The sequence below is a fragment of the Theropithecus gelada genome, chromosome 1 (assembly GCF_003255815.1).
Source record: "Theropithecus gelada isolate Dixy chromosome 1, Tgel_1.0, whole genome shotgun sequence".
Lineage (NCBI taxonomy): Eukaryota > Metazoa > Chordata > Mammalia > Primates > Cercopithecidae > Theropithecus > Theropithecus gelada.
The window spans coordinates 192,088,174-192,113,965 of record NC_037668.1 but is presented as its reverse complement, the minus strand read 5'-3'; the positions used below and the strand labels follow the sequence as shown (position 1 = coordinate 192,113,965).

Here is a 25,792-nt window from a genome sequence, read left to right as displayed (position 1 = left end):
TTTTGAGACGGGGTCTCAAGTCTATCGCTCAGGATGGTGTGCACTGGTGTGATGATGTGATCATAGCTCACTGCAGCTTCCATCTCCTGGGCTCAGTGATCCTCTGGCCTCAGTCACCCGAGTGGCTGGGACTACAGGGATGCACCACACTTAGTAGAGACAGGTCTTACTGTTGCCCAGGCTGTCGTGTTTTCCTGTTTCTCCTTTTTTTTTTCCTTTTTGAGACGGAGTCTCGCTCTGTCGCCCAGACTGGAGTGCAGTGGCATGATCTCAGCTCACTGTGACCTCCGCCTCCCGAGTCAAGCGATTCTCCTGCCTCAGCCTCCTGAGTAGCTGGGACTACAGGAGTGTGCCACTATTTCCTGCTAATTTTGTATTTTTAGTAGAAACGGGGTTTCACCAAGTTGGCCAGGCTGGTCTCAAACTCCCGACCTCAGATGATCCGTCCGCCTCCGCCTTCCAGCGTGCTGGGATTACAGGCGTGAGCCACGGCTCCTGGCCCTAAATCTCCTTTTAAAAATTTAAATAGGGCCAGGCGCGGTGGCTCAGGCCGTAATCCCAGCACGTTGGGAGGCCGAGGCGGGCAGATCACAAGGACAAGAGACTGAGACCATCCTGGTCAACATGGTGAAACCTCGTCTCTACTAAAAATACAAAAATTAGCCAGGGGTGGTGGCGTGCGCCCCGGGAGGCTGAGGCAGAATTGCTTGAACCTGGGAGGCAGAGGTTGCAGTGAGCTGAGATCACAATACTGCACTCCAGCCTGGGCGACAGAGCCAGGCTCCGTCTTGAAGAAAATAAATAAATAAATAAATAAAAGTCTTTTAAAGAATTTAAAGTTTTTTTTCCCAAAATTATATCTTTGGAACTTTTTCAGAATTTTTTTTTTTTTTTTTTTTTTTTTGAGACGGAGTCTCACTGTCGCCCAGGTTGGAGTGCAGTGGCGCGATCTCGGCTCACTGCAAGCTCCGCCTCCCGGGCTCACCCATTCTCCTGCCTCAGCCTCCCGAGTAGCTGGGACTACAGGCGCCCGCCACAATGCCCGGCTAATTTTTTTTTTTGTATTTTTAGTAGAGACGGGGTTTCACCGTGTTAGCTGGGATGGTCTCGATCTCCTGACGTCATGATCCGCCCGCCTCGGCCTCCCAAAGTGCTGGGATTACAGGGGCGAGCCACCGCGCCCGGACCTTTTTAAGAATTTCAATATTTGGGGTTGTCTTTTGGGATTATGATCAGCTCCCAAGAGGCATAAATCTGGGCCCTTCATTCCACTGCTTACTACCCTTCTTTGCATTCCCTTTACTTTCAGAATGAAATCCAAACACTTAAGCACGGTCCACAGGCCTCCATGATCTATCTGGCTGTGCATCTCAAGCCACTCTCTCACTCCTTTTCCTCTAGTCTTAATGAACTCCTTCCAGTTTCCACACCTCAGGCTTTCTTCCCTTAGAGAATTCACACATTCTATTTTCTCTGACCAAGTCTCTTGTCTCCCACACACCTCTCTCCCTCTCCCCCATTTTTCAAGTTTTATCTTCAATGCAACTTCCTCAGGAAAGCCTGACCAGCCAGGCAAGGTTAAGTCTTCCTTGGATACCATCTCACTGCTCCTTGCTCTTCTGAGGACAAGTGTGGTTGAAAAATTCTTTGGTAATTCTGTTTAGTGTTCTGTCAAGTTCCAGAATTAAAATTCACTGAGGGTGGAGCCAGTATTTTCTAACTCTTTGTCCTCTACAGGGCTGTGCATATGGGAAGTACTCAATACATTTCTTTAGCAAATACTCAATGGGTATTCAGTGGGTATTTGACAAGTCCACTTTTTGTATGGTAGGTGTTCCAAATAAGGGTGGCAGCCACTTACTGAATGAGTCATCTTGCTGGAAGGCAAGGGGATTTACTAATTAACTACTGAAGATTAGCTGGTTATTGGGATTGAAGCACTAATGGGCATAAAAACCAAATTTCTATTTTTTTTTTTTTTGTCTCAGCACAAGAGGTCAGAATGTACCCTATCGCTTATGAGCAGGGTAGGCCTAGGTAGTTGATAAAGATGGCAGGGCTAGTTTTGTAATTCCCAGTCCAGAATTTATAATCATTCAGGGATGGCTGCCGCAGTTACCACTGCTCATACCCTGGGCTTTCTTTACTACGGTCCCTTCCCTTGAGGTCAGATATACCAGTGGACACCTACTCGCTAATTGTTGGTAGGAAGAATAAATAACCTTCATTGGTAATGTGCATTATTGACTTTTTTTTTTTTTTTTTTTTTGGAGACAGAGTTTCACTCTTCGTTGCCCAGGCTGGAGTGCAGTGGCACAATCTTGGCTCACTGCAACTTCCGCCTCCTGAGTTCAAGTGATTCTCCTTCCTCAGCCTCCCATGCAGCTGCCTGCCACCATGCCCAGCTAATTTTTGCATGTATTTTTTGTTTTTTAGTAGAGACGGGGTTTCACCATGTTGGCCAGGCTGGTCTCAAACTCCTGACCTCAGGTGATCCGCCTGCCTCAGCCTCCCAAAGTGCTGGGATTACAAGGCGTGAGCCACCGTGCGTGGCTGCATTATTTACTTTTTAAAAAGATTTTAGTTCCTACTTTAAAGGAAATTGCAGCTATTGTCAGTTTTGCATCTTTATTTTAAAAAATGGGTTTTCTTACATAATCATGTTTTACACTGAACAAAAATGCCATTCCTTGGTATCATCTAATGCCCAATACATAATAAAATTTTCCTGTATACAAAAGTCTTCGTATATTTGGTTTGCTAAAATCACCCATGCTGCATTTTTGTATTTCTTATATTTCTTTTAATCTAGAATAGAGTCTCATTCCGTTGCCCAGGCTGGTGTAGTGGTGCCATGAAGCATCATAGCTCATTGTAGCTTTGATCTCCTGGACTCAAGCAATCCTCCCGCCTCAGCCTCCTGAGTAGCTGGGACGACACACATGAGCCACCACACCAAACCTCCTCCCTTTTCTTCTTCATACCATTGAGGTGTTGACTAAGGTATGATCTCTATTAGACAAACTTACTTATATCCACTAACTGCGAGGAATGACTAATGGGTGGGATTTCAGGACAATCAGGAGAAGTCAGTAAGAATGGAAAGACAAGGCTGGGAATAGTAGTTCATGCCGGTAATCCCAGCACTTTGGGAGGCTGAGGCAGGCAGATTGCTTGACATCAGGAGTTCAAGACCAGCCTGGCCAACACGGTGAAACCCCAACTCTACTAAAAATATAAAAAGTAGCTGGGCATGGTGGTGTAGGCCTATATTCTCAGCTACTTGGGAGGCTGAGGCAGGAGAATTGCTTGAACCCGGGAGGCAGAGGCTGCAGTGAGCTGAGATTCCGCCCCTGCACTCCAGCTTGGGCAACAGAGCAAGACTACATTAAAAAAAAAAAAAAAAAAGAATGGAAAGACAAAAAAACATTTTGCATCAGGAAGTTACCATGGCAAGTAAAGACGGTCCTAATTTTCAGAGAAGCCATAAAAACCAAGACATTGGATATTAGCCATGGAGTCTCACTGAGTTGATGCTAGTATCTCAGAACCACTACCCTCACTCCTAATGTGCAATAACTGTGTGACAAATGAAGGAATGTGACGACAGTTTAAGATTGGACTAATTCCTGTGATGTCCACAAACTGGCTACTCCAAGTATGTGTTTGCTCATGCAGATTAGCCATTTCTTTATTTTTCACCTAAAAAAACCCCCTCCATTAAAGAGGTGTAAGAAAGTAATCTCAAGATTAGAGTAAGATGGCTCAGACTCATTCACAAAAAAGAATACACACATTCCTCATTAATTTATCATTTAATATAAATGCTGACAGAAAGCAGATAAAGACCTTGTAGACACTTTCATATATTTACAATCCAAAAGGTGAATCACCTCCTTCTACTTGTTAAAATAAATCCTTTTATCTGCAACTCATGGGAGCCTTAAACACTAATTAGGAGCAACATGAGGCTGAGTCAGTTTCAGGTAATAAAGAAAGGAAATAGCATTTTAACAAAATGGGCATCTTTGATATAAACATGCAAACATATAATACAAAATTGGAAAAAAATGGCCCTAGTACTCTCAAAAATCAGCAACAAGTGGAAACATGTACTTATTTAGACCCAGAGTTCTGCTACCCTAAACATCTTCCTACTATTTCTTTTTTTCCACCACACTTGTTTTGAAAGCTGCTTAAAAATCAGAAATATTAAACAGATTAAAAACAAGAGAAAAATGGTCTATTTCAAATAGGGTTCTTTTTCCTACTCCAAAAGAACTCTCAGGAGATAAGGTCTTCAAATAAGACTTCACAGTTTGCCAGATCCTAACGAATTATTCGCAGCTTGTGAAATTCCAATCCATTTGTCTTCACCATTCCAACCTATTTGTCTTCACTTCTCTAAGTTGGAAACACTTGGAAAAAGTAAAATTTCACAAAATTCAGCAATTATAAAATCAGCTGTCACTTTAAGGCTCAATTTTTTTTTTTTTTTCCCCAAACAGGTGGGTGGAGGCAGGCAAGAAAGAATAGGGAGCTGCGGCAATAAAAAACAAAAAATGCAAGAAAACTTTAAAAAATGGCATGTCTACCACTGATTTATAAGGAGATTTAAATTCTATCCAAAACTGTAAGTGATTTCATAAAGTCACTTATAACCTGACTCAAATCTCATGGGCTCCTTTATTAACCAAGATTATTTTTGTCTTGTTAAATATACCTCTGCAGGGCACAATCACTTACAATCAATACGATTGGTAAATTACACAAGCTCTATCCCAAGCAAATATGCACCAATGTTAAAAAGTTATTTTTTTTTTAAAAAAACAAAATAAAACAAAATAAAATCCACCCAAAAAGGTGATAATGACTGCAGAATGTCTCGGGGAGACTGGTATGAGCCTAAAGACCAAATTACCATAGTCAGAGAAAAAGGGCAGAAGGGGTGACAAGGGGAAGAGACCACACACACAAAGAGGAATCTCAAAACTGGAAAATGTTTAAGTGGGTGAAAGGTTTTGTTCATTACCTTAATTCACTTTTTCCATTGTTCTTGTACCCAAAAGTCATAGATTAATCATAAAGAAAGATAATGAGGCCCGTGGACTAATTAATTAAAAAAAAAAAAGTTCCTTTTATTCCCAGGAAGCAGGAAGAGGAAAAAGGATGAACAGGGGTGAAGTGTGAAAATTCAGGCCAACGATCCATCTGGAAAAAATAATTCTCAGGACAGCGTCTTAGTTGAATAGAGGATGTAAAAACAATAAGCAAAAGCTAAATGCTTTTAAATCAGAGAACTATTTTATGGGGTAGTTCAGATATTATGAGAATGACAGCCAATCACTGGAGAAAGATTACACAAATGGTGATTACACACACACAAAAAAAACAGGCAAAAAAAAAAAAAATTAATAATAAAGCAACCAATTATTCCCCCAATAGTTTGTTTCTAATCTTTTTCTTGACCCTTTCATACACTCACTGGGGTGGGGGACCACCTGACAGTTTCCAGTTATAAGATGACTCTGCGTGTACAACCTAAAATGGATGCCAAAGACTTGTGAGCTCTGTCTGCTTAGAGTTAGAACAGAAACAAAAACAAATCTGAAACAGTAAGACCTCAATACAAGAAAACAAGTCACCTTATCTAGTATAAAATAAACATTAGGATAACAAACTCCACAGGATTTTATTTTTCTAAATACACATTTTTGGACACAATATTATCTTGAGGTTTAAGTTCTTCCCCCTTATTGTGCCTTATTTTCTTGTGAAAATAAAGTTTGTTCTCTAGGGATGTTTTGTTCAGGGATAAAGTTTAGGAGAGTTCAGTGTTTGGCTGAAAATCCAGAGGCTCTGAAAACAAGGATTCCAGTGGTGAGGTAAATCCCTTTATTACAAAAGGATTTCAAAGGGCTCTTTACCCACTTTGTTCAGTGCAGTATTGAAAACATACCTATTAGGAATAGATTATTAAATGGTGTTACTTATTCCTGGTGGTGACAGTCTTATTCTTTATTAACACTATAGCTAGTATTACTTATCAATTATGATCTATTACTTGTGAAAAGATCTTTAGTGAACACAGAAATAAAATCTTAAAAATTCAAATCTTAAGATTTACTTGCTATAATTATAGTACCTTTTGACAAAAACAGCTTTCTTTTTGAAGTGGCTCAGAAAAGCTAAATTAAGAAAATGTTTAATAGTAACTATAATCAACCTACAACTCCCAATAAGTCATTTCAGCAGGAAAATTTCATAAACCTGAGCTGAAGCAACAAATAAATATAAAAATCATAGCTGTCCCAGGTAGAAAGGTATGAATGTGGATCAGCAAAATGGGCACTCAGGTAAAATGATGACAGTAGTAGATTGCTTGCTTGTTCAGGTGCTAATGATGAAAGTAAAATTTGCTTTAGTTTAGTAGCTCTAAAGGATAGGCAGATTTTTCAGGGGAAGAGATCACCTTGCAACACTGTAACCATATCACCAATTAAAAATTTAACACACTTAGACTCTTTTTAGGGGGAAAAATCTAAGTAAACACTGTAGTTAATTTCCAGGTAGGTTATTAATCTCTCCTAAAATATAACTGGGCCATTCCTTTCAATGACATATAAAATCGTTACAGGTGCTTTTTACAGATAGATTTTACAAATAAAACTTTTACTCAATTACTTAAAACGAGCAAAAAGAGAGTAGAAAAATGGTGAGACTGCTACCCACCACGATTTGCATATAAGTGACAGCAACTGAATACTTCTTTACTGAGACGGATCCTTTTTTTTAGTGAAAATATTTTTTCTTGAATTTTAACAATCTGTACATGTACTGACTATAGTTAGTTTTTTCTCACCAGTCACATACTCTAGAATTCCTTTACCCAGACCCATGACTTGACCACAGTGATAGCAGAAGCTGGGGTGGGCACAAATGCTTATACACAACATTATAAAAGATGACATTCACTGGCTTAGAGAAACTGATGAATTTTCATTACTTTTACATCTTATAAGGCTAGCTAACTTTAACAGTTAACTTTAGATAAATCTACTTACACAGTACAACCAACTCACAAATACTAAAAGGTTTCATGATCAAAATGGCTACTACTTCCCCCAAAACCAAAACAGAGTAAAGCACAAGTCTTTGGCTCTCCTTTAAAGAAAACAGCAGGTTACCATTCTTAACCAGACCTTTGTTTGCCTACCAGTAGGGCAAATACCACATTTGTGCATCACTGAGTAATAACACCATTAGAAAAGGCAACTTCACAGAAGTTATTGGCTAAGCGAATTCATTTGAATGCTCTGTTTTGAGGCAGCAAACTGTCACTTTTGCAGATTGGGGAGGGCAGTGGGTAAGTCAAGGGGAAATTACAGGGTGGAAAAAGGTCAAGAAAAAAAAAAGACATTTATGGAAAAATGTGAACTTTGAGCTCCATCCCTGAAGAACTCTGGAAAGTCTGATGGAGTTATATACTCAAAGTAGCAAATGAGAATCATACCAATGTTCTTTTAGGCAAAAGAAATACATGGGAAAGAATAGAAGGGAAGGGAAATAAGATGGGAGAAAGGAATCACCAACATTAATGCTGTACCAAACAATTTTTTAAATACATTCTGAGTAACTGAATATTTGTAGCTGGCATTAAGAACAGTGTCTTATCAACATCTAGAATAATATTACTAGAAATCTAGCTATCTCTTCTTTTAATTAGAAAAGTAATAGGGAATGGATCTTTGGTCACTTCAGCCTCTGCAAATTATCTAAGACAGGACAGTTACTGGACTTATCTTGTGACAAAATTATATATAAATTAGGCAAAAGAGCTACATATAAACCAGAAATGGAATCTAGATGTCTCATTCTCAGTTCTTCTACCCTTTTCTAGAGACTCCTTGAAAAAACAGTATGTCAAAGTACTTTTATATTTCTCACTATAAATAAAATTCCCTTACCTATATATGAGAGAACACAATGCTTATTACTCCTACCTTAACCCATTCAAAATTGTTCATCTCAGATATCCAATTTTTGCTTTTGAATTTAGTGAAATACAAATAAAGTAATATTTAGAAGAAACTAATATTGTAATAAGTAGAAAACATAGAAACTGTATTTCCCATCTGGTTTCATCTTTGTCTCTAACAAAACAAAATTAAAAAGCCAGAAGAAATTAATACCTTTTAGATATTGATTTTAAAAAGTAGTTACAGAGTCAAGCAGTTATGCCCAAATATGCCATTTGTCCTTACAGGCTCATGATATCACAGAGAAAAGGAAAAGGAAAAAAAAAAAAAAATTTCGGGGTGTTAGTGAATTCCTAAAACCGCTGATGAGCACTAGGAAAACTGCAAGATTTTCCATTAAGTAAGGTGGAATGACCAATTTAAAATACATTATAGGCACAATGGGACAATATACCATTCTTCTGCCTTTCTACCCAACCAGATTAGCTCAAGTGTAGGACCATGGAGGGGTACAGCTCGAATTCAGGTTACAATTAAAGAGATTTTTTTCCCCCAAATTAAAATACATGAAAAGAGAAAGATACTATTTTAAGTCAAGTTTATACAGTGACTTTTCTGGTTTTCTTCAGAACAGGAATACTGAATAAATTAATCACTGCTCCTGCCTACTTCACAGAATCAAAAAGGTGAGAGCCAAGAACAAGTGTATTTAAAGGAAATAAGAACAACAGAAATTGAGTTACTAAAGGGTTTTAACTGATACCCAAAAGGAATCTTTACTTTTATTCTAAACTTAAACAAAAATTAATACCCCCAAATGATCTTCTAATACAAGAATCATTCTGAATTCCAAAGTGAATCAACTGCTTCTAAAATTTAGGATGATCTGACACATCCAAAGGAGAAGATTGGTCCAAATCTGCCTATAAGAAGGTTGTAGTACAAAAATTAGCTGGATGTGGTGGTGCATGCCTGTAGTCCTAGCTACTCGGGAGGCTGAGGCAAGAGAATCGCTTGAACCCGGGAGGCGGAGGTTGCAGTGAGCCGAGATCGACCCACTACACTCCAGCCTGGTGATAGGAGACTCCCTCTCAAAAAAAAAAAAAAAAAAAAAAAAAGGTTGGAGGCCAATAATGTTGCCTTTTACAGTTATGCAGAGAAATAAAAAATCTTGGGACTCTGTCAGACATACAAAAGTTTCTTTCCTTCTCCCAATGAACAATAGGCATTTAAAGTGGAAATGTAAAAGGGTTTTAAGTAAAAGTCAAAAAGCAAACAGAAGCCAAAAAAAAAAAAGCAAAAGCATATATATACACATTTTTTTTTTAAGGAAGAAAAATGTATAAGAAAATTGAAAAAAAAAAAAAAAAAGCCTCACCTTCATTCAGTGCTTCTACCACCTCCCAATCAGTCAATTTATCGCAACAGCTGCGCTCATGCGAAAAAATCCTTAAAACATACCCAATATATATACAGATATAGCTATGTATATATGTATATATATAATATATATAAATTTTTATTTAAATAAAAAAGAAAGCTCGAATCCCAAGCCAATATGTGTATATCAAATCCTTGACCAGCCAGGTCTGTAGGGCATAATCAAATTCAATGTGAAATAGTATATAAACACGGTGCCTTGACTGGGCAAATTAAATAATTGCTACTCAAAAGAGTGTTCTGTTTGGACTCTCCTACTGGTAGGCAATGGAGGACTGTATTACCCTTCCCACCCCCACCACCCATTTGTTTAACTTAACAGTATGATGGACACAGAGTTTAGACTGAGGTTGTTATGACCTCAGCAGGAGTTAAGGGTTAAGAAAATAAGAAATAAGAAAAATATAAACTCTCGTTTTTACCCAACCAAAGCAATGTAGTAACTTATTACATAACCAGTGCTTTCTAATTTAGTAGTAAAATCCAGAAAGGGAAACTGAAAAAATCAGGCAAATAGATGAATGGAGAGGGCGACTATATCAAACAGTCCCCACTAAACATGTTTTACAGGGTCTTAGTTAAGCACAGACACATGGCATCAGAATATGTGCAGCAGAATAATAGTAAAAAAAATTCCTTACTCTTTTCAACATTTTCATGAAGAAACATTTTCAACATTGGACAGCTAAGTCTATGAAAAATGACTTCAAACTATTTCCTACCTACTTATACTAATGATTCTGAGCAACAAGTGATCAATTCATGAACTATCCTTAAGACTCAATCAGTTTACAAGTAAAACAAAAACATCCATTGAAATGGTTCTATTCATTTTAAGTTCAAATCAAATGTTGCAGTTTTAAAATGTGGTTGATTGTCCTGGTTTTTGAGCATCCTATGATTTCAGCAGAAGTTTAATTTGAAAAGCACTGCTTCAAATTTCCAACCATGAGTTGAATGCAGGCGAATCACCAAACATGTATTTTCAGTGCTAACAAGTTATAGTTAATTCTTAATCAACATTTAAATCTAATTAAATACTGACTCAGCTTTCTCATTATATTCAGAAAATGCAAATGATCCTTAATATGAAAATGAGGACTTCAAAAATTGGTAATTCTCTTTGAAAAGTTGAATATAATAACAAGAAATAAAACCCTCCCAAACAAAAAAAAAATTTTCAATGTCAAGAAAAACATACCTATCCAATGAAGCTAGTGATCTAGAAAGGGATAAAGAATTCCAAAGAACAGCTCTGGGAAAAGTTGGTTTGCTGCACATTTTCTAATAACTCAGTCTAGTACTGTCTGTTTCTCAAGCACCACAGAATTCTCTGAAAGCTGATGTTTTTGGTCTGTTTTAAGTTTACAGGGTGGTGAGAATTGATAAGGACTGGGGGTAAGGAATTATACAAATTATACACTGGGTATGTAATACCAAAATACAAGAAAACCTACTTCATTAAGATCATACAATTAATCAAACAGAGTGTATATATAATATCTTTTTTTTTTTTTAAAGCCCTGGATCCAAGGCGTCCAAAGTTATTAAAATAAAGTTCATTCACAGAACAAAAACAAATTTAATCTGAATTGCTTGCAGATACTGCTAATTTTCTTTTTCTTTAAATTAAAAAAATGCATTAATGTGAACTATGTGCAGGGTTTGTTTTTAGTAGTGGTGTTTGTGCACATTGCCTCTGGTGAATTTCCTGGATTTCTCTGACCGCTCTTAAGAGAAAAAGTTTAGAAGTTATGCGTTCTCCTACCCCTATGCCCGACAAACTGATTAGGAGCAGAAGATAAAAGTAGGACTCCTCATATTTTAAGGAGCAGAACTGGGAGTAACTCCTGATCTCTGGGAGTCATTGTTATCCCCTCCTCCCTCAGGGTCCTCTGATAGGTTCAGGGAGCTGGTCTTGTTAGATAGGAGGCTGATACTCTCTTGTGTCAAGGCTGATCCATTTGGTACATCACTGCTGACATTTTAAAATTTTGAAAAAGGAGAGAGAGAAAAATGATTAGTACAAAAATATCAACAGGGGATATTATTTAGCATGATAAAAAATATATAAATGGCTTCCAAATTTTAATCTACAGCCCCTTATCCATGTTTTAGCACAGGGTTGGCAAACCAAAGCTAGCCAGGTGCGTATTTTTTTTTCAGGTGTGTATTTTTGTAACTAAAGTTTTATTGGAATACAGCCTGCTCATTTGTTTAGCATATTATCCACTGCTTTCAAACCACAGAGAAGAGTTGAGAATTGTGACAAAAACTTTAAGGCCCATATCTTAAAATACTACCTGGGCTTTAAGAAAAGTACTTATCCCTGATTTAGCAGGTTTGCTACTACAAAAAATAATTTTGAACTCATGTCTATAATCTTAGCACTTTCAGAGGCCAAAGAGAGATCACTTGAGCTCAGGAGTTGGAGACCAGCCTGGCCAACATGGTGAAACCCTGTCTCTACTAAAAACACAAAAATTGGCCTGGTGGTACGTGCCTGTAAAAACCTACTTGGGAGGCAGAGGCAGAAGAATTGCTTGAACCTGAGAGGCAGAGGTTTCAATGAGCCAAGATCGCACCACTACACTCCAGCCTTAGTGATAGAATGAGAGTTTGTCAAAAAAGAAAAAAAAAAAAAAAAAAAAAAAAAAAAGCCAGGTGCAGTGGCTCATGCCTGTAATCCTAGCACTCTGGGAGGCTGAGGCAGGTGGATCACAAGGTCAGGAGTTTGAGACCAGCCTGGCTAAGACAGTGAAACCCTGTCTTTATTAAAAATGCAAAAACTAGCCAGGTATGGTGGCACGTGCCTGTAGTCCCAGCTACTCAAGAGGCTGAGGCAGGAGACTCGCTTAAACCCAGGAGGCAGAAGTTGCAGTGAGCCGAGTCTATGCCATTGCACTCTAGCCTGGGTGACAGGGTAAGATTCTGTCTCAAAAAAAAAAAAAAAAAAAAAAAATTGAATCCAAGATAATGCATGAATTAAAATGTCAAAATCCAGGCCTGAAAGCATTAGAAATTTTTGTTATATATCGTCAGGGGGGCAACTTAGGACTGTGTATTCAAAAGCCTCAAAATATCCTCAGAAAATAATTTAAGATATGCAAACAAAGCATTAATTGTAATACTGTTTATTGTAGGGATGTTCATGGTAGTTGATATGTATCTTTTCATATCTGCAGAATATTGGATGATATAGGACAGTCTGAATTAAAAACCAAGGAGGTGGAGTGCTGGGTTTGTGAAACTAGCAAGAGGCTAAATGCCCACACACTTTAAAAAGACTGGAAAAAGCCGGGTGCGGTGGCTCATACCTGTAATCCCAGCACTTTGGGAGGCCAAGGCAGGTGGATCACCTGAGGTCAGGAGTTCAAGACCAGCCTGACCAACGTGGAGAAACCCTGTCTCTACTAAAAATACAAAATTAGCCAGGCGTAGTGGTGCACGCCTGTAATCCCAGCTACTTGGGAGGCTGAGGCAGAAAAATTGCTTGAACCCGGGAGGCAGAGGTTGTGGTGAGCCGAGATTGTGCCATTGCACTCCAGTCTAGGCAACAAGAGTGAAGCTCCATCTCAAAAAAAGAAAAAAAAAAAAGACTGGAAAGATAATATAATACTCCAAAATGTTAACAAGAGTTATCTCTGAATATTGGAATTACAGGCAATTTAAAAATTTGCCCTTTTCTAAAATTTTCGATTTCCTAAAGCTAATTTTTTATAACATATTTAAGATGGGGGGGTGACTTTATTTTTTCTACATTGAGCATATAGTACTTTTATAATGTAAAGATACAAGGCTATCTTCGAAATAGATTTAAAAACAAGGGGAAGATGGAAACATAACCAGAAATTTTCCTTTGTTAGGTATTAATAGATAATTCAACCTTGGATCTAAGTTTTGTAACTCCAGATTTATGCAAAAATATTCTTTTTTTTTTTTTTTGAGACTGAGTCTCACTCTGTCGCCAGGCTGGAGTACAGTGGCACAATCTTGGCTCACTGCAACCTCCCCCTCCCAGGTTCAAGCGATCCTCCTGCCTCAGCCTCCTGAGTAGCTGGGACTACAGGCACAGGCCCCCATGCCAAGCTAATCTTTGCATTTTTAGTAGAGACGGGGTTTCACCATGCTGGCCAGGATGGTCTCGATCTCTTGACCTCGTGATCCGCCCGCTTCAGCCTCCCAAAGTGCTGGGATTACAGGCGTGAGACACTGTGCCTGGCCACAAAAATATTCTTAATGTACACAGAATAATGATATTTTAAGAATCAAATTATGTTTATGAGGGTACTTCTGATATGACTGGATAATATAATAATCTCTTTTGTGTGTAATTTAATATGGCTACGAAAATCTCCTTTTCTTTACCTGAATGTCAATGTAAGGTCCTCAGCTGGAACCTCGTTTTGTGGTTCTGGTTGTCCATTTTCGGCTTGTTTACTTGTATTCAGTTTGCTTTTCATGTCCAGAGAACACTGGTTTTCCTTTGAAAGAGGAAATAAAATCAGTTATTGTCTATTTAATGGTGTTAATGGGAGAGACCAAATTACAGATAATACAAAGTGATGATCCAGAAATCATATTTAATTTTGTAAAATAACCAAAGAAACTGGCAGACTAAAAGAGTGACATACATAAAAACATAACAGAATACAACCCACTTGCTCACTAACCAAGCTGGACAAAAAGAGAGACAATACCTCAAGCTAACGTGAAAAAAAAATTCACAGAAAAAAACGATAACCTAGAAAGGCGGCCAGGCATGGTGGCTCATCCCTGTAATACCAGCAGTTTGGAGGCTGAGGCAGGTGGACTGCCTGAGGTCAGTTCGAGACCAGACTGGCCAACATGGCAAAACCCCATCTCTACTAAAAATACAAAAATCAGCCAGGTGTGGTGGTGCACGCCTGTAATTCCAGCTACTCAGAAGCTTGAGGCAGGAGAATCACTTGAACCCAGAAGACGGAGGTTGTAGTGAGCTGAGATTGTACCACTGCACTCCCCTACTGGGTGACAGAGTGAGACTCCCTCCAAAAAAAAAAAAAAAGAAAAAAAAAAAAAAGGCTGGGTGTAGTGGCTCACACCAGTAATCCCAACACTTTGGGAGGCTGAGGTGGGTGTATCACCTGAGGTCAGGAGTTCGAGATCAGCCTGGCCAACATGGCAAAACCCCATCTCCACTAAAAATATTAAAAAATTAGTTGGGCGTGGTGGTGGGCACCTATAATCCAAGCTACTTGGGAGGCTGAGGCGGAAGAATCACTTGAACCCAGGAGGCTGAGGTTGCAGTGAGCTGAGATTGTGCCACTGCACACCAGCCTGGGCAACAGTGCGAGACTCCGTCTCAAAAAAAACAACTAAAAAAAACCCCCCAAAACCAAAAACTACACTAGTGTGGTGGCAGGCCCCTGTAATCCCAGCTACTCGGAAGACTGAGGCAGGTGAATCACTGGAACATGGGAGGCGGAGGTTGCAGTGAGCTGAGATTGCGTCACTGCCCTCCAGCCTGGGTGACAGAGACTCAGTCTCAAAAAAACAAAAAAAGCAAACCAAAGTACAATAAATATCTTTAACATACTTACTGAAAGCAAAAAAACCTGCACACTCAATTTATTTGCTTAGAAAGATTATGAAAACTATGCAACAAAAAAATCATATCATGCAACCTGAGGAACCCCCTAAGATTCAAAATTTACTAAAATGAATGTCTGTGCACTATGAAGCAAATCCTAAGCATATTAATGGATATAGTTCCAAGGAAAGAATGTGCAGACTGTATATCACTCATAACAAAAAAAGGTCATTGTTATAAAGGCTATGAAGCTGGAATATTATTTGGTGAATATATCTTTATATAACACGTTGTCATTGCAAAATAGTAAACACCATCCTATTTGCTTCCCTAATCGGTATGCTAAACAGAGATTTAAGAACTTCCATTAAGTTCTTAAATTAAAGAAGCATTAAAACCTTGTTTTCCCTAAAAGTTAATGAAGAATTCTAAGACAAAGAACACACTCAAACCAAAAGAGAGGAAGGGAATGATAAAATAGTAAGGTAGTCCACCCGCATGATAATTATTTTAAATATTAACCACTCATCAGAGTGCCTTGAAGTGATGATTCTGTAGCTCTAGATAATTCTAGAGCCACATGAAAGATTTCATTTCACCTTCCCCCTCTCTTCCCACCATAACACTCACCATACTCAGTTCCCGTGTTCTCTTCCCGATTTCCCTTTCCACCTGGTGCAGTTCCAAGCTCAACTGCTCACTTGAGATCATTCCAGGCCATTTTGGAGGTGGCGGTGGTGGGGGCTGTGACTGGCCTGCCAGGGTGTTTGCCTCCCTCTGCAACACCAGTCTGTTACTAACAGCCTAGTGCATAAAGCCAAGCACAGAGAAAACTCAACACACTTCACACCATGCACAGAATAACCAGGCTCAATTCCACATCACAGCCTTAAGTAGCTTATCACCCAGCTATTTGCAACAAAAATAATGCAACTGTAAGGCACTGTTCTCTTTGAGTACCATTTGAACAATAAAAGAACAAAACAGGGACATTTAAATTTAGTAAACAGTAATTTCATCTTAAGTATAAATTGCTCTTTGTATTTTCTGATTTGAAAGAGAAGTTGGCTGTGCATGGTGGCTCATGCCTTTAATTCTAGCACTTTGGGAGGCTGAGGTGGGAGGATCACTTGAGGCCAGGAATTTGAGACCCACCTGGGCAATACATCAAGACCTTGCCTCTACAAAAAAAAAAAAAAAAAAATTAGCCTAGGATGGTGGTGTGGGCCTGTAGTCCTAGCTACTAGGGAGGATCACTTGAGCCCAGGAGTTTAAGATTACAGTGAGCTATGATCATGCCACTGCACTCCATGCACTCCAGCCTGGGCAACAGAGTGAGACCTTGTCTCTCAAAAAAAAAAAAAAAAAGGAAATGGAAGAAAAACAAGTCAACTACAGATGTGCATCTTTCCCCCTCTGTTTTTAATGGTAATTTTCTCTGAAGTAAATCCTATAACTTATTTCATTGAAACCTCAGTAATGGCAAGGACTTTTAACTGTACTGAGTTAAATATGTGGCAAGTTTCTAAATAATACTGATAGTCTTTTTGGACAGAAAATGTGCCTGGAAACTTTAAAACAAAAAAACATGCATTTGAGGATATGCAGTGATGCCTTATTGGGTGGAAGGTCTGAATCTTTAAAAAGTTAATGAACGAAAGATTGCCATAAGCAAACATAGCATTCTGTTTCTGTGACAGGAATCAGCAAGACGTTTTGAATCAATGTAAATAAGCAATGGCAAAAGCAGACAAAATCTAAATATTACATAGATTTTTAAAAATTCCTAAATCTAATTGTGTACGTAGGGGCACAAGTCAGCTAAATGTTTCGAAAACAATCTCCTACTGGTCTTCCTAAAAAGAAAGTCTACTAAGAAAAAGTCTTATAACTTTTTTTCCCTCCAAAGTGATGGCTTACTTATTATTAAAGATTATGGTAGAAAGACAGACTAATGTTCTAACAGTACCATTTTTTCCTCCAGAAAGGACAATGTATTTATCATTAGAATGTCTTCAGTTTTCCATATTCAAAGAATATGTTCCAATGTAAAGGATGATATATAAACAAAACCTAGTCTTCCTTATGTGACACTTAAAAGATTTTTAAAATTCTTGTTTTTTTTTTTTTTGAGACAGGGTCTCACTCTGTCGCTCAGGCTGGAGTGCAGTGGCACCATCCGGGATCACTGCAGCCTTGACCTCCCTGGGCTCAGGTGATCCTTCTGCCTTCAGCAACCTGAGTAGCTGAGACTACAGGCATGCACTACCATGCCTGGTGAATTTTTGCACTTTTTGTAGTGAAGGGATTTCGCCATGTTGCCCGGGCTGGTCTCAAACTCCTGAGCTCAAGCAATCCGTCTGCCTTGGCCTCCCAAAGTGCTGGGATTACAAGCACGAACCACCACATCCAGCCAGATTTTAAAAATTCTTTAGTTTTGTTTTTCTAAGTGTCAGGCAGCATGATGGAAAGAACACTGAATCTGAAATATGAAGACTTGAGTTCATGTTTCAATTTTTGAGAAACTCATATACTTCAATCAAAAAAGGAAGACAATACCACCTGTCTAACCTACCTATTAGCGATATTGTAAGGGTCAAATAAGATACATAGTAGTGATTTTTAAATGGTACAGAACTACATAAATGAAAAGTGTTATTATTCTTATTACACTGGAACTATGTTTTATTTTTTAAGTCAAAGTTCTTTTTTTTTTTGAGACTGAGTCTCACACTGTAGCCTGGGCTGGAGTGCAATGGTGCGATCTCGGCTCACTGCAACCTCTGCCTCCTGGGTTCACACGACTCTCCTGCCTCAGCCTCCTGAGTAGCTGGGATTACAGGCACACACCAGCATGCCCAGCTAATTTTTTGTATTTTTAGTAGACATGGGGTTTCACTATGTTGGCCAGACTAGTCTTAACTCCTGACCTCATGATCTGCTTGCCTTGGCCTCCCAAAGTGCTGGGATTACAGGGGTGAAATCCCGTCTCTACTAAAAATACAAAAATTAGCTGAGTATGGTGGTGTGCATCTGTAATTCCAAGTACTCAGTAGGCTGAGGCAGGAGAATCACATGAACCCAGGAGGTGGAGGTTGCAGTGAGTTGAGATCACGCCCCCTCACTCCAGCCTGGGCAACAGAGCAATACTCTGTCTCAAAAAACAAAAAACAAAAACAAACAAACAAACAAACAAACAAACAAAACTTAAATGTGCCATCAGGGAATACGAGCTCCTGTTGGGAAATTTTAGGGAATCTGTTTTCTATTCTTAGGTAGTAGAAATTTTACGTTTTCTATTGTCCCAGAGCTAAACCCAGTATTGAATTCTTTGAAGAATGGAAACCTACACTAACTCCTAAGAAATAGACCTTAAAGTTTTTTGTTCATAGTGCCTCAAAAGTTCCTGTTTAAAATCTCTGAGAACCCTTCAAAAATTGGAACAAAAATGGCTCTCTAGGCTGGTACCTCTAGTCCACGTAGCTGGGTCTGCTGGCTAATCTGATGGTTCAATTGTTGCAATTCTAGTCGTAGCTGTTCTCTCTCAGCAGATGGAAGGGGTTTTCCATGACTGGCCACTTCTGACATAGATATTCTCTCCCTTCGGTTAGAAAGAAAGTGTGAAGTAAATTTTAACATTTCATTTTTTTAAGATATTACTGACCAGAAAAACAAAAAGAAGTTGCATAATTTTAAAGGTTTCTACATGTCTATTCAAGTAAAAAGAATGACTCATACCTCTCACTGAAGTGTCCCTGAGAAGGTAAGTTTTGATGAGGTGAATATGGAGAACCTCCCCAGCCACCGTGAGTTCCATATGGACTATAATCTGTAAGAGAATGATTTATTATGGTATGAGATAATTCACAGATTTGATTCTTCTTTTAAGGTACTCATAATCTAAAAGACATCAGGGTATTGCATACACAGATATCTGGTATCTACCTTAAATGGCCAGATTTTTAAAATTCTTTAACTTTGTTTTTCTAAATGTCAGGCAGCATGATGCTGGGTGCTGATACATGTTTGTTTCTTCCCCAATGAACTTTCAGTCTTTGTAGTTTTTCTTCCAAATTACTGTATAATGAGAATGTTATTCCCCCATATAGCAATGAAGCTATTTGAGGTGGGGGTGGGATGGGGAAGAAACATTAGGAAAGCTTCACATATAGACATTTAATTTCAGTTTATATACCTAAAATTCACTGGGTTATATTACCTTTCTTACAGGGATGATTCCCTGGAAAGTTTGAAAATTACTGCCTTGCAAGATTACTAAAAACACTGATAGTAAATGGGGAGCAGGGGTAATGCTGAAAGTCAAGATTATGAACCCTTTAGGTCAGCTTACCTTTGAGATTCTTACCTGAAATGTTAATAGATTTTGTAGGAGCTCCCTGAGGTGCCATAGCCTGCATTGGACCAGCACCCTGATATATAGTTTTGGAAGTTCGCGAGATGGCACCAAACCGAGACACTGTTGGTCGGTCTCCAAATGGGATGAGGTCATCATCACTGGTTTCTGCTGCTCTTCTCTGAAGATCTAATCGCTGGTCCCTCATTCCTTTACTCTCCACATTCTGATAAAAAAGCAAAATGAGAAATCTACCCCACACTCAGATCGCTCTGTAACCTAAGTTTTTCTAGATCTGTAATAAGGTTAAAGATGAGTACAACACTCTTACTGGTAAGACTAAAATCATTAGTTACCTTTGGTTGTTTTTATGTAACACTGGTTTTTAAACCTCTGAGGTGAGGGGCGACAGGGTCCCACTCTGTTGCCCAGGCTGGAATGTAGGGGCACTATCATGGCTCACTGCATCCTCAACCTCCTGGGCTCCAGTGATCCTCACACCTCAGCCTCCCAGGTAGCTGGGACTATAGGCATGTACCACCATATTCAGCTAATTTTTTTTTTTATTATTTATAGAGATGAGGTCTCCCTATGTTGACCAGGCTGGTCTCAAACTCCTGGGCTCAAGCAATCCTCCTGCCTCAAGTTCAACCTCCCAAAGTGCTGGGATTACAGGTATGAGCTACTGCACCTGACCTAAGAAATATATTTTTAAAATTTATGGGAGGCCATTGTTTTGGACTAAGCTCCTGCACTAAGCCCCAAGACACCAGATCAAAGCAGAATGTAATCACTTGTGCTAGATGCCACAAAATCAAACTGAACTTGAAAATGCGTCAGTTTTCCAAAAAACAGGAGATTCACAGCAATCAATCATAAGAGGATCACTCAATTAGAACTGGTAAGTCCCTTCTGCTTTAGTCCTATAAGAAAAATAACTTTGAAACAGCTAATCTGAGTTTCGTTCCTTTTCTCTGTTTAGCTCATTACAGCATATTTCTATTTCATAGATGAAATGCTTCCTGATTAATCAATCACTAATAAAAGCCAATTCAATCTTTAAGAAATACATATATATAATGATCTAGTGTGTGTGTGTATATATATATGCATACAAATATATATTTATCCCTATATAATGTTACACACATATATAGACACACAGATATATAATTTGTATGCACATTAACATTTGAGAAATACTAGATTAGACTTCTTTCACCTATTTGGGAGATTTTCAATTTCCTCCCAAATTTAGTCCTCTAGATTGGACTGCAACTTTTTGTTTGTTTTTGAGACAGGGTTTTGCTCTGTCACCAGGTTGGAGTGCAGTGGTGTGTGAGCCTCAACCTCCTGGGCTCAAGCAATCCTCCTGCCTCAGCCTCTCAAGTAGCTGGGACCACGGGCGTGCACCACCACACCTGGCTAATTAAAAACATTTTTGAGGAGATGGGGTCTTGCTATGTTGCCCAGGCTGGTCTTGAACTCCTGGGTTCAAACAATCCTCCCACCTTGGCCTCCCAAAGTGCTGGCGTTACAGGTGTGAGTCACCATGCCTGGCCCAAACTTTTTAATTCTTTACTGATTTAAGAAAATGAGTTTTGTTTTGCTAATACTCGTGTTACTTTAATATAATAACCCTTTTTGAAAGCCAAGTACAAGGCAAACATTCCTGCCTAATTTCCCCTCATTTCTTTCCAATAAGAGCCTTATTACATCCCCAAAACAATGCTTCTGTAATCCTACCGCAAAAAAAAAAAAAAAAAAGATTTATTTTGCTTTTTCTCCCTCTAAAACTCTATTTTTTTGGGAGGGGTGGGGCTGGCATATAATCATATTTATGCTATTAGATATCACTTCACTCATTTACAGTGGTTATCAGCATCCAAATCTTTTTCTTATGGCAAATATTGGTCTTTTCTTAACCACCTGGAAAAGTATTTATCCATGAAAATCTATATAACCGAGGAAAAACCTATACAATATCTTACTAACTCTGTTAAGAGTAATAAGGACAAATGGGTTAAGAATAGTCAAGGTATACCATACCATTCAGCAACAGCATTCCTTTTTTTTTTTTTTTTTTTGAGATGAAGTCTCACTCTGTCATCTAGGCTGGAGTGCAGTGGCACAATCTCAGCTCACTGCAACCTCTGCCTCCCGGGTTCATGCCATTCTCCTGTCTCAATCTCCCAAGTACCTGGGATTACAGGCTCCTGCTACCATGCCCAGCTAATTTTTGTGTATTTAGTAGAGATGAGGTTTTGCCATGTTGGCCAGGCTGGTCTCAAACTTCTGACCTCAAGTGATCCACCTGCCTTGGCCTCTGAAAGTGCTGGGATTACAGGCATGAGCCACAGTGCCCAGCCAGCAAGACCATTTCTAAGTGTAACTTTCATGCACGTGAAGACATATATACATAAGAATGTTTGCTGGAGTACCATACATAATAGTGAAAGATCAAAAATAGCCTAAATGTCCACTAATACAAAAAGAAATCATTGTATGGTATCATTTATACAGAATATCTCGCAAAAGTAGCTAAAATCAATAATCCTGAGCTACAGATATAAATATGGGCTGGGCATGGTGGCTCACACCTGTAATCCCAGCATTTTGGGAGGCCGAGGAGGGCAGATCACCTGAAGTCAGGAGTTTGAGACGAGCCTGACCAACATGGCAAAACTGTGTCTCTACTAAAAATACAAAAAAATTAGCCAGGCATGGTGGTATGTGCCTGTAGTCCCAGCTCCTCGGGAGGCTGAGGCAGGAGAATCGCTTGAACTCAGGAGGCGGAGGTTGTAGTGAGCTGAGATCATGCCACTGCACTCCAGCCTGGGTGACAGAGTGGAACTCTGTCTCAAAAAAAAAAAAAAAAAAAAAAGACACAATTTAAAAGCAATGCTGAGCGAAAACATGAAAATACAAGCTGAAGTGTATAATTTATATAAGGTCTATAAACATATAAAACAACATTGTTTAGGAATAGTATAAAATTATCCATGGCCAGGTGCACTGGCACACACCTGTAACTACAGCACTTTCAGAAGCAGGAGAATCCCTTGAGCCCAGGAGCTCAGGACCAGCCTGTTCTGCCTAGGCGACATAGCAAGACCTCATCTCTACCAAAAAAAAAAAAAAAAAAAATTAGCTGAGCATAGTATCACACATCTGTGTCCCAGCTACTTGGGAGGGTGAGGTGGGAGGATCACTTGAGTCCAGGAGCGTGAGGCTCAGTGAGCTGTGATTGTGACACTGCACTCCAGCATGAGGAAGATCCTGTCTTAAGGGGAAATAAAATTATCCATGAAAATGATAAATACTAAACTCAGGATAGAGATTACTGACAGGGAATGAAAGAGGGAGAAAAACGAGACTTGGGAAATATATACAGGGGGATATACTTCTTGAAAATTGTATTTCTTTAAAAAATAAAAAGGCAATGAAGATACTATCCAAGTAGGGTAGCTCATGCCTGTAATCCCAGCACTTTGGGAGGCAGAGGCGGTAGGATCACTTGAGGCCAGGAGTTTAAGATCAGTCTGGGAAACATAGCAAGACCCCATCTCTACAAAATTTTTTAAATTAGCTGGGTGTGGTGGCATGCACCTGTAGTCCTAGCTACTCAGGAGGATCACCTGAGTTCAGGAGTTTGAAGTAACAGTGAGCCATAATCATGTCACTACACTCCACCCTGCGTGATGAAGATCGATCCTATTGCTATAAAGAGATAAGCTGAAGCTGGGCATGGTGGCTCACGCCTGTAATCCCAGCACTTTGGGAGGCCGAGACAGGTGGATCACTTGAGGTCGGGAGTTCAAGACCAGCCTGACCAACATGGAGAAACCCTGTCTCTACTAAAAAATATAGCTGGGTGTGGTGGCATGCACCTGTAGTCCTAGGTACTCAGGAGGATCTCCTGAGTTCAGGAGTTTGAGGTTACAGTGAGCCATAATCACGTCACTGCACTCCACCCTGGGTGACAAAGATCGATCCTACCTCTATAAAAAGAGATAAGATGAAGCTGGGCACAGTGGCTCACGCCTATAATCCCAGCACTTTGGGAAGCCGAGGCGGGTGGATCACTTGAGGTCGGGAGTTCGAGACCAGTCTGACCAACATGGAGAAACTCCGTCTCTACTAAAAAATACAAAATTAGCCAGGTGTGGTGGTGCATGCCTGTAATCCCAGCTACTCCGGAGGCTGAGGCAGGAGTATCACTTGAACCTGGGAGGTGGAGGTTGCGGTGAGCCGAGATTGCGCCATGGCACCCCAGTCTGGGCAACAAGAGTAAAAGTCTGTCTCAAAAAAACAAACAAAAAAAAGAGATAAGATTTTGATAATATTTTAACTTGGTTATTAGAAACACTGGTGTTACATGATTTTTCACTAAAGAATAAAATAACCCAAGTATTAAATTTCAGCATCTTAGAGTTCACTTGAAGCTGAGCAGCTGTAATTCTGACTCAAATACTACTCTCGTTCACTAGATTCAACTTTGTTATTTAAACTTCAGAGTTATGAAAAATAATTTTTTTTTTGATAATTTTTTTTTTGAGACGGAGTGCCACTTTGTCGCCCAGGCTGGAGTGCAGTGGCACAATCTTGGCTCACTGCATGTGCTGCCTCCCGGGTTCACACCATTCTCCGTGAAGAAGAATTTTAACTTATTTGGTGAAGGGGTCCAAGATCCTAATTAATTATGTAAAATAATTTAATCTGGGTACTAAACAATTGTTGAGAAATTGCTATTTGCACAGAAATATAATAAATGCTCTGTCTCGGTAAGTATTAAAAGATTTTTATTTACATCTAAATGAATCAAAAACCTGTACTGCTTAAAGATAACTCAATTGCAGAGTATAGAATATGGTCTGAAACTCTTAAGCAAAGCTGAATTATTTGTGCCTAAATGGTAATGGGTGAAAATTTATTTGGTTTATCTTGATTTGTATTAATTATTGCTTAGCTGTTACACATACCATCATTTCCACACTCCCTGCTGCCACAACATCTTTGGGTTTTGCATCTTTGGTTCCAATGTAGGAGCCGATGGTGTCACATGACCAGGGAGAGTATTGGCTATAATCATTTCCTTTGTATTTCCCAGCTACCTTCAAGTCTTCATCCAAAAACTACAGATGGAGAAAGAAAAAATAAAAGAAAAAGAAAAAGAAACAGGAAATGGGTCTATGAATAACAAGATAGAGAAAGCACGGAATTTCTTAGAACATTGTGCTGAAGCAACATAATGATGATTATTCGATTTTTAAGTGCCACAATAGAAGATTTTTGTAAACTATGAAAAATATAAAATAAGTGAAGAGTGATTTTTAGCTTTCAGTTTTTGTTTTGTTTTTTTTTTTTACCTTAGCAGAAGGTAAAAAAAAAAAAAAAAAAAAAGAAAAAAGATAATTCAATATCCTTCCAGGAATCAGGCTAGGATTTTATGGGTTTGCTCATCCTTTTCTTCATTAGATCAGTAAACATTTAAGCATATATGTACCAAGCCATAGTTTTGCTAGACCCTCCTCAATGTTTCTTTCAATAAAATCAAGGTAAACAAGAACATTAAAAATTTTGATTTTTATAGTACATGATGATGTAGTAACTTTTTACTGAAATCTCTTTAATAGCAATAATTCATATCTTGAATAAATTCTGCTTCTTAGGTTGATTCAATGAGATGAAAAGGATGTCTAATTTTTATCTTTTCAAGATAAGTTCTCCAGTCTAAAAACAGAATAGCTATTCTAAGGCTAATATATTTTCACTAAAATTGCAACATTCACATTTATAAAATGTTTTACATTTTCAAAATGTTTTCACGTATACTACCTAATAAGCTCCTAAATCCATAATAGACAACACAGGTGATATGACCAAGGCTATACCAGTATAGGGCAGTGCTAGGACTATAACTTCAATGTTTCTTTCATTTTATCACAAGACATATATACACTGATATCTAGGGGTATCAGTGTTCATACTAAAAATATCTCTTTGCTGAGTTATCATTGTTGGCCTTCTGCACTGACATAGTAGTATCACTCACTGTCAACCACTCTTCATTGGTATTGGTTCATTTAAGTGGATCTATGCCTCCCACTATACTAAAAACATCTCTTTTCTGAGTCATCATTATTGGCCTTCTGCACTGACACAGGGTCTGCTGATCACTAGTATCACTCATTGCCAACCACTCTTCTGCTTCTATTATTCATAACCTTTTCCCTTTTCTTTGTCCTACTATTATTTAAAAAAAAAATTTTACGCTTTTTTATTTTTCTTCTACTTATTAAACTTTAGATAGAATAGCTAACTTTTAAAACACATGACCTACCAATTACAGTGCTCCTTTTTTTTGAGACGGTGTATTGCTCTGTCACCCAGGATGAAGTGCAGTGACATGATCTCCGCTCTCTGCAACCTCTGCCTCCCAGGTTC

General features: G+C 38.8%; 1 protein-coding gene across 4 annotated transcripts in view; it reads right to left on the bottom strand.

Annotated features, from left to right (window-relative positions):
* Positions 1–3,663: 3,663 nt before the first annotated feature.
* The window catches only part of RC3H1 (ring finger and CCCH-type domains 1), a 95,352-nt gene continuing 73,223 nt past the window's right edge, over positions 3,664–25,792 (bottom strand). The window contains exons 14-20 of one of the 4 annotated variants that reach the window (XM_025365361.1): positions 24,328–24,480; positions 19,358–19,571; positions 18,730–18,820; positions 18,460–18,592; positions 15,622–15,795; positions 13,788–13,903; positions 3,664–11,397 (exon numbers count right to left, since the gene is read on the bottom strand). In XM_025365361.1, coding sequence (XP_025221146.1) covers positions 11,244–11,397; positions 13,788–13,903; positions 15,622–15,795; positions 18,460–18,592; positions 18,730–18,820; positions 19,358–19,571; positions 24,328–24,480 — 1,035 coding nt within the window. In that variant the 3' untranslated portion in view covers positions 3,664–11,243. The remainder of the gene's footprint in view (positions 11,398–13,787; positions 13,904–15,621; positions 15,796–18,459; positions 18,593–18,729; positions 18,821–19,357; positions 19,572–24,327; positions 24,481–25,792) is intronic. The other 3 variants (XM_025365370.1, XM_025365379.1, XM_025365388.1) reach the window with 3 other exon arrangements.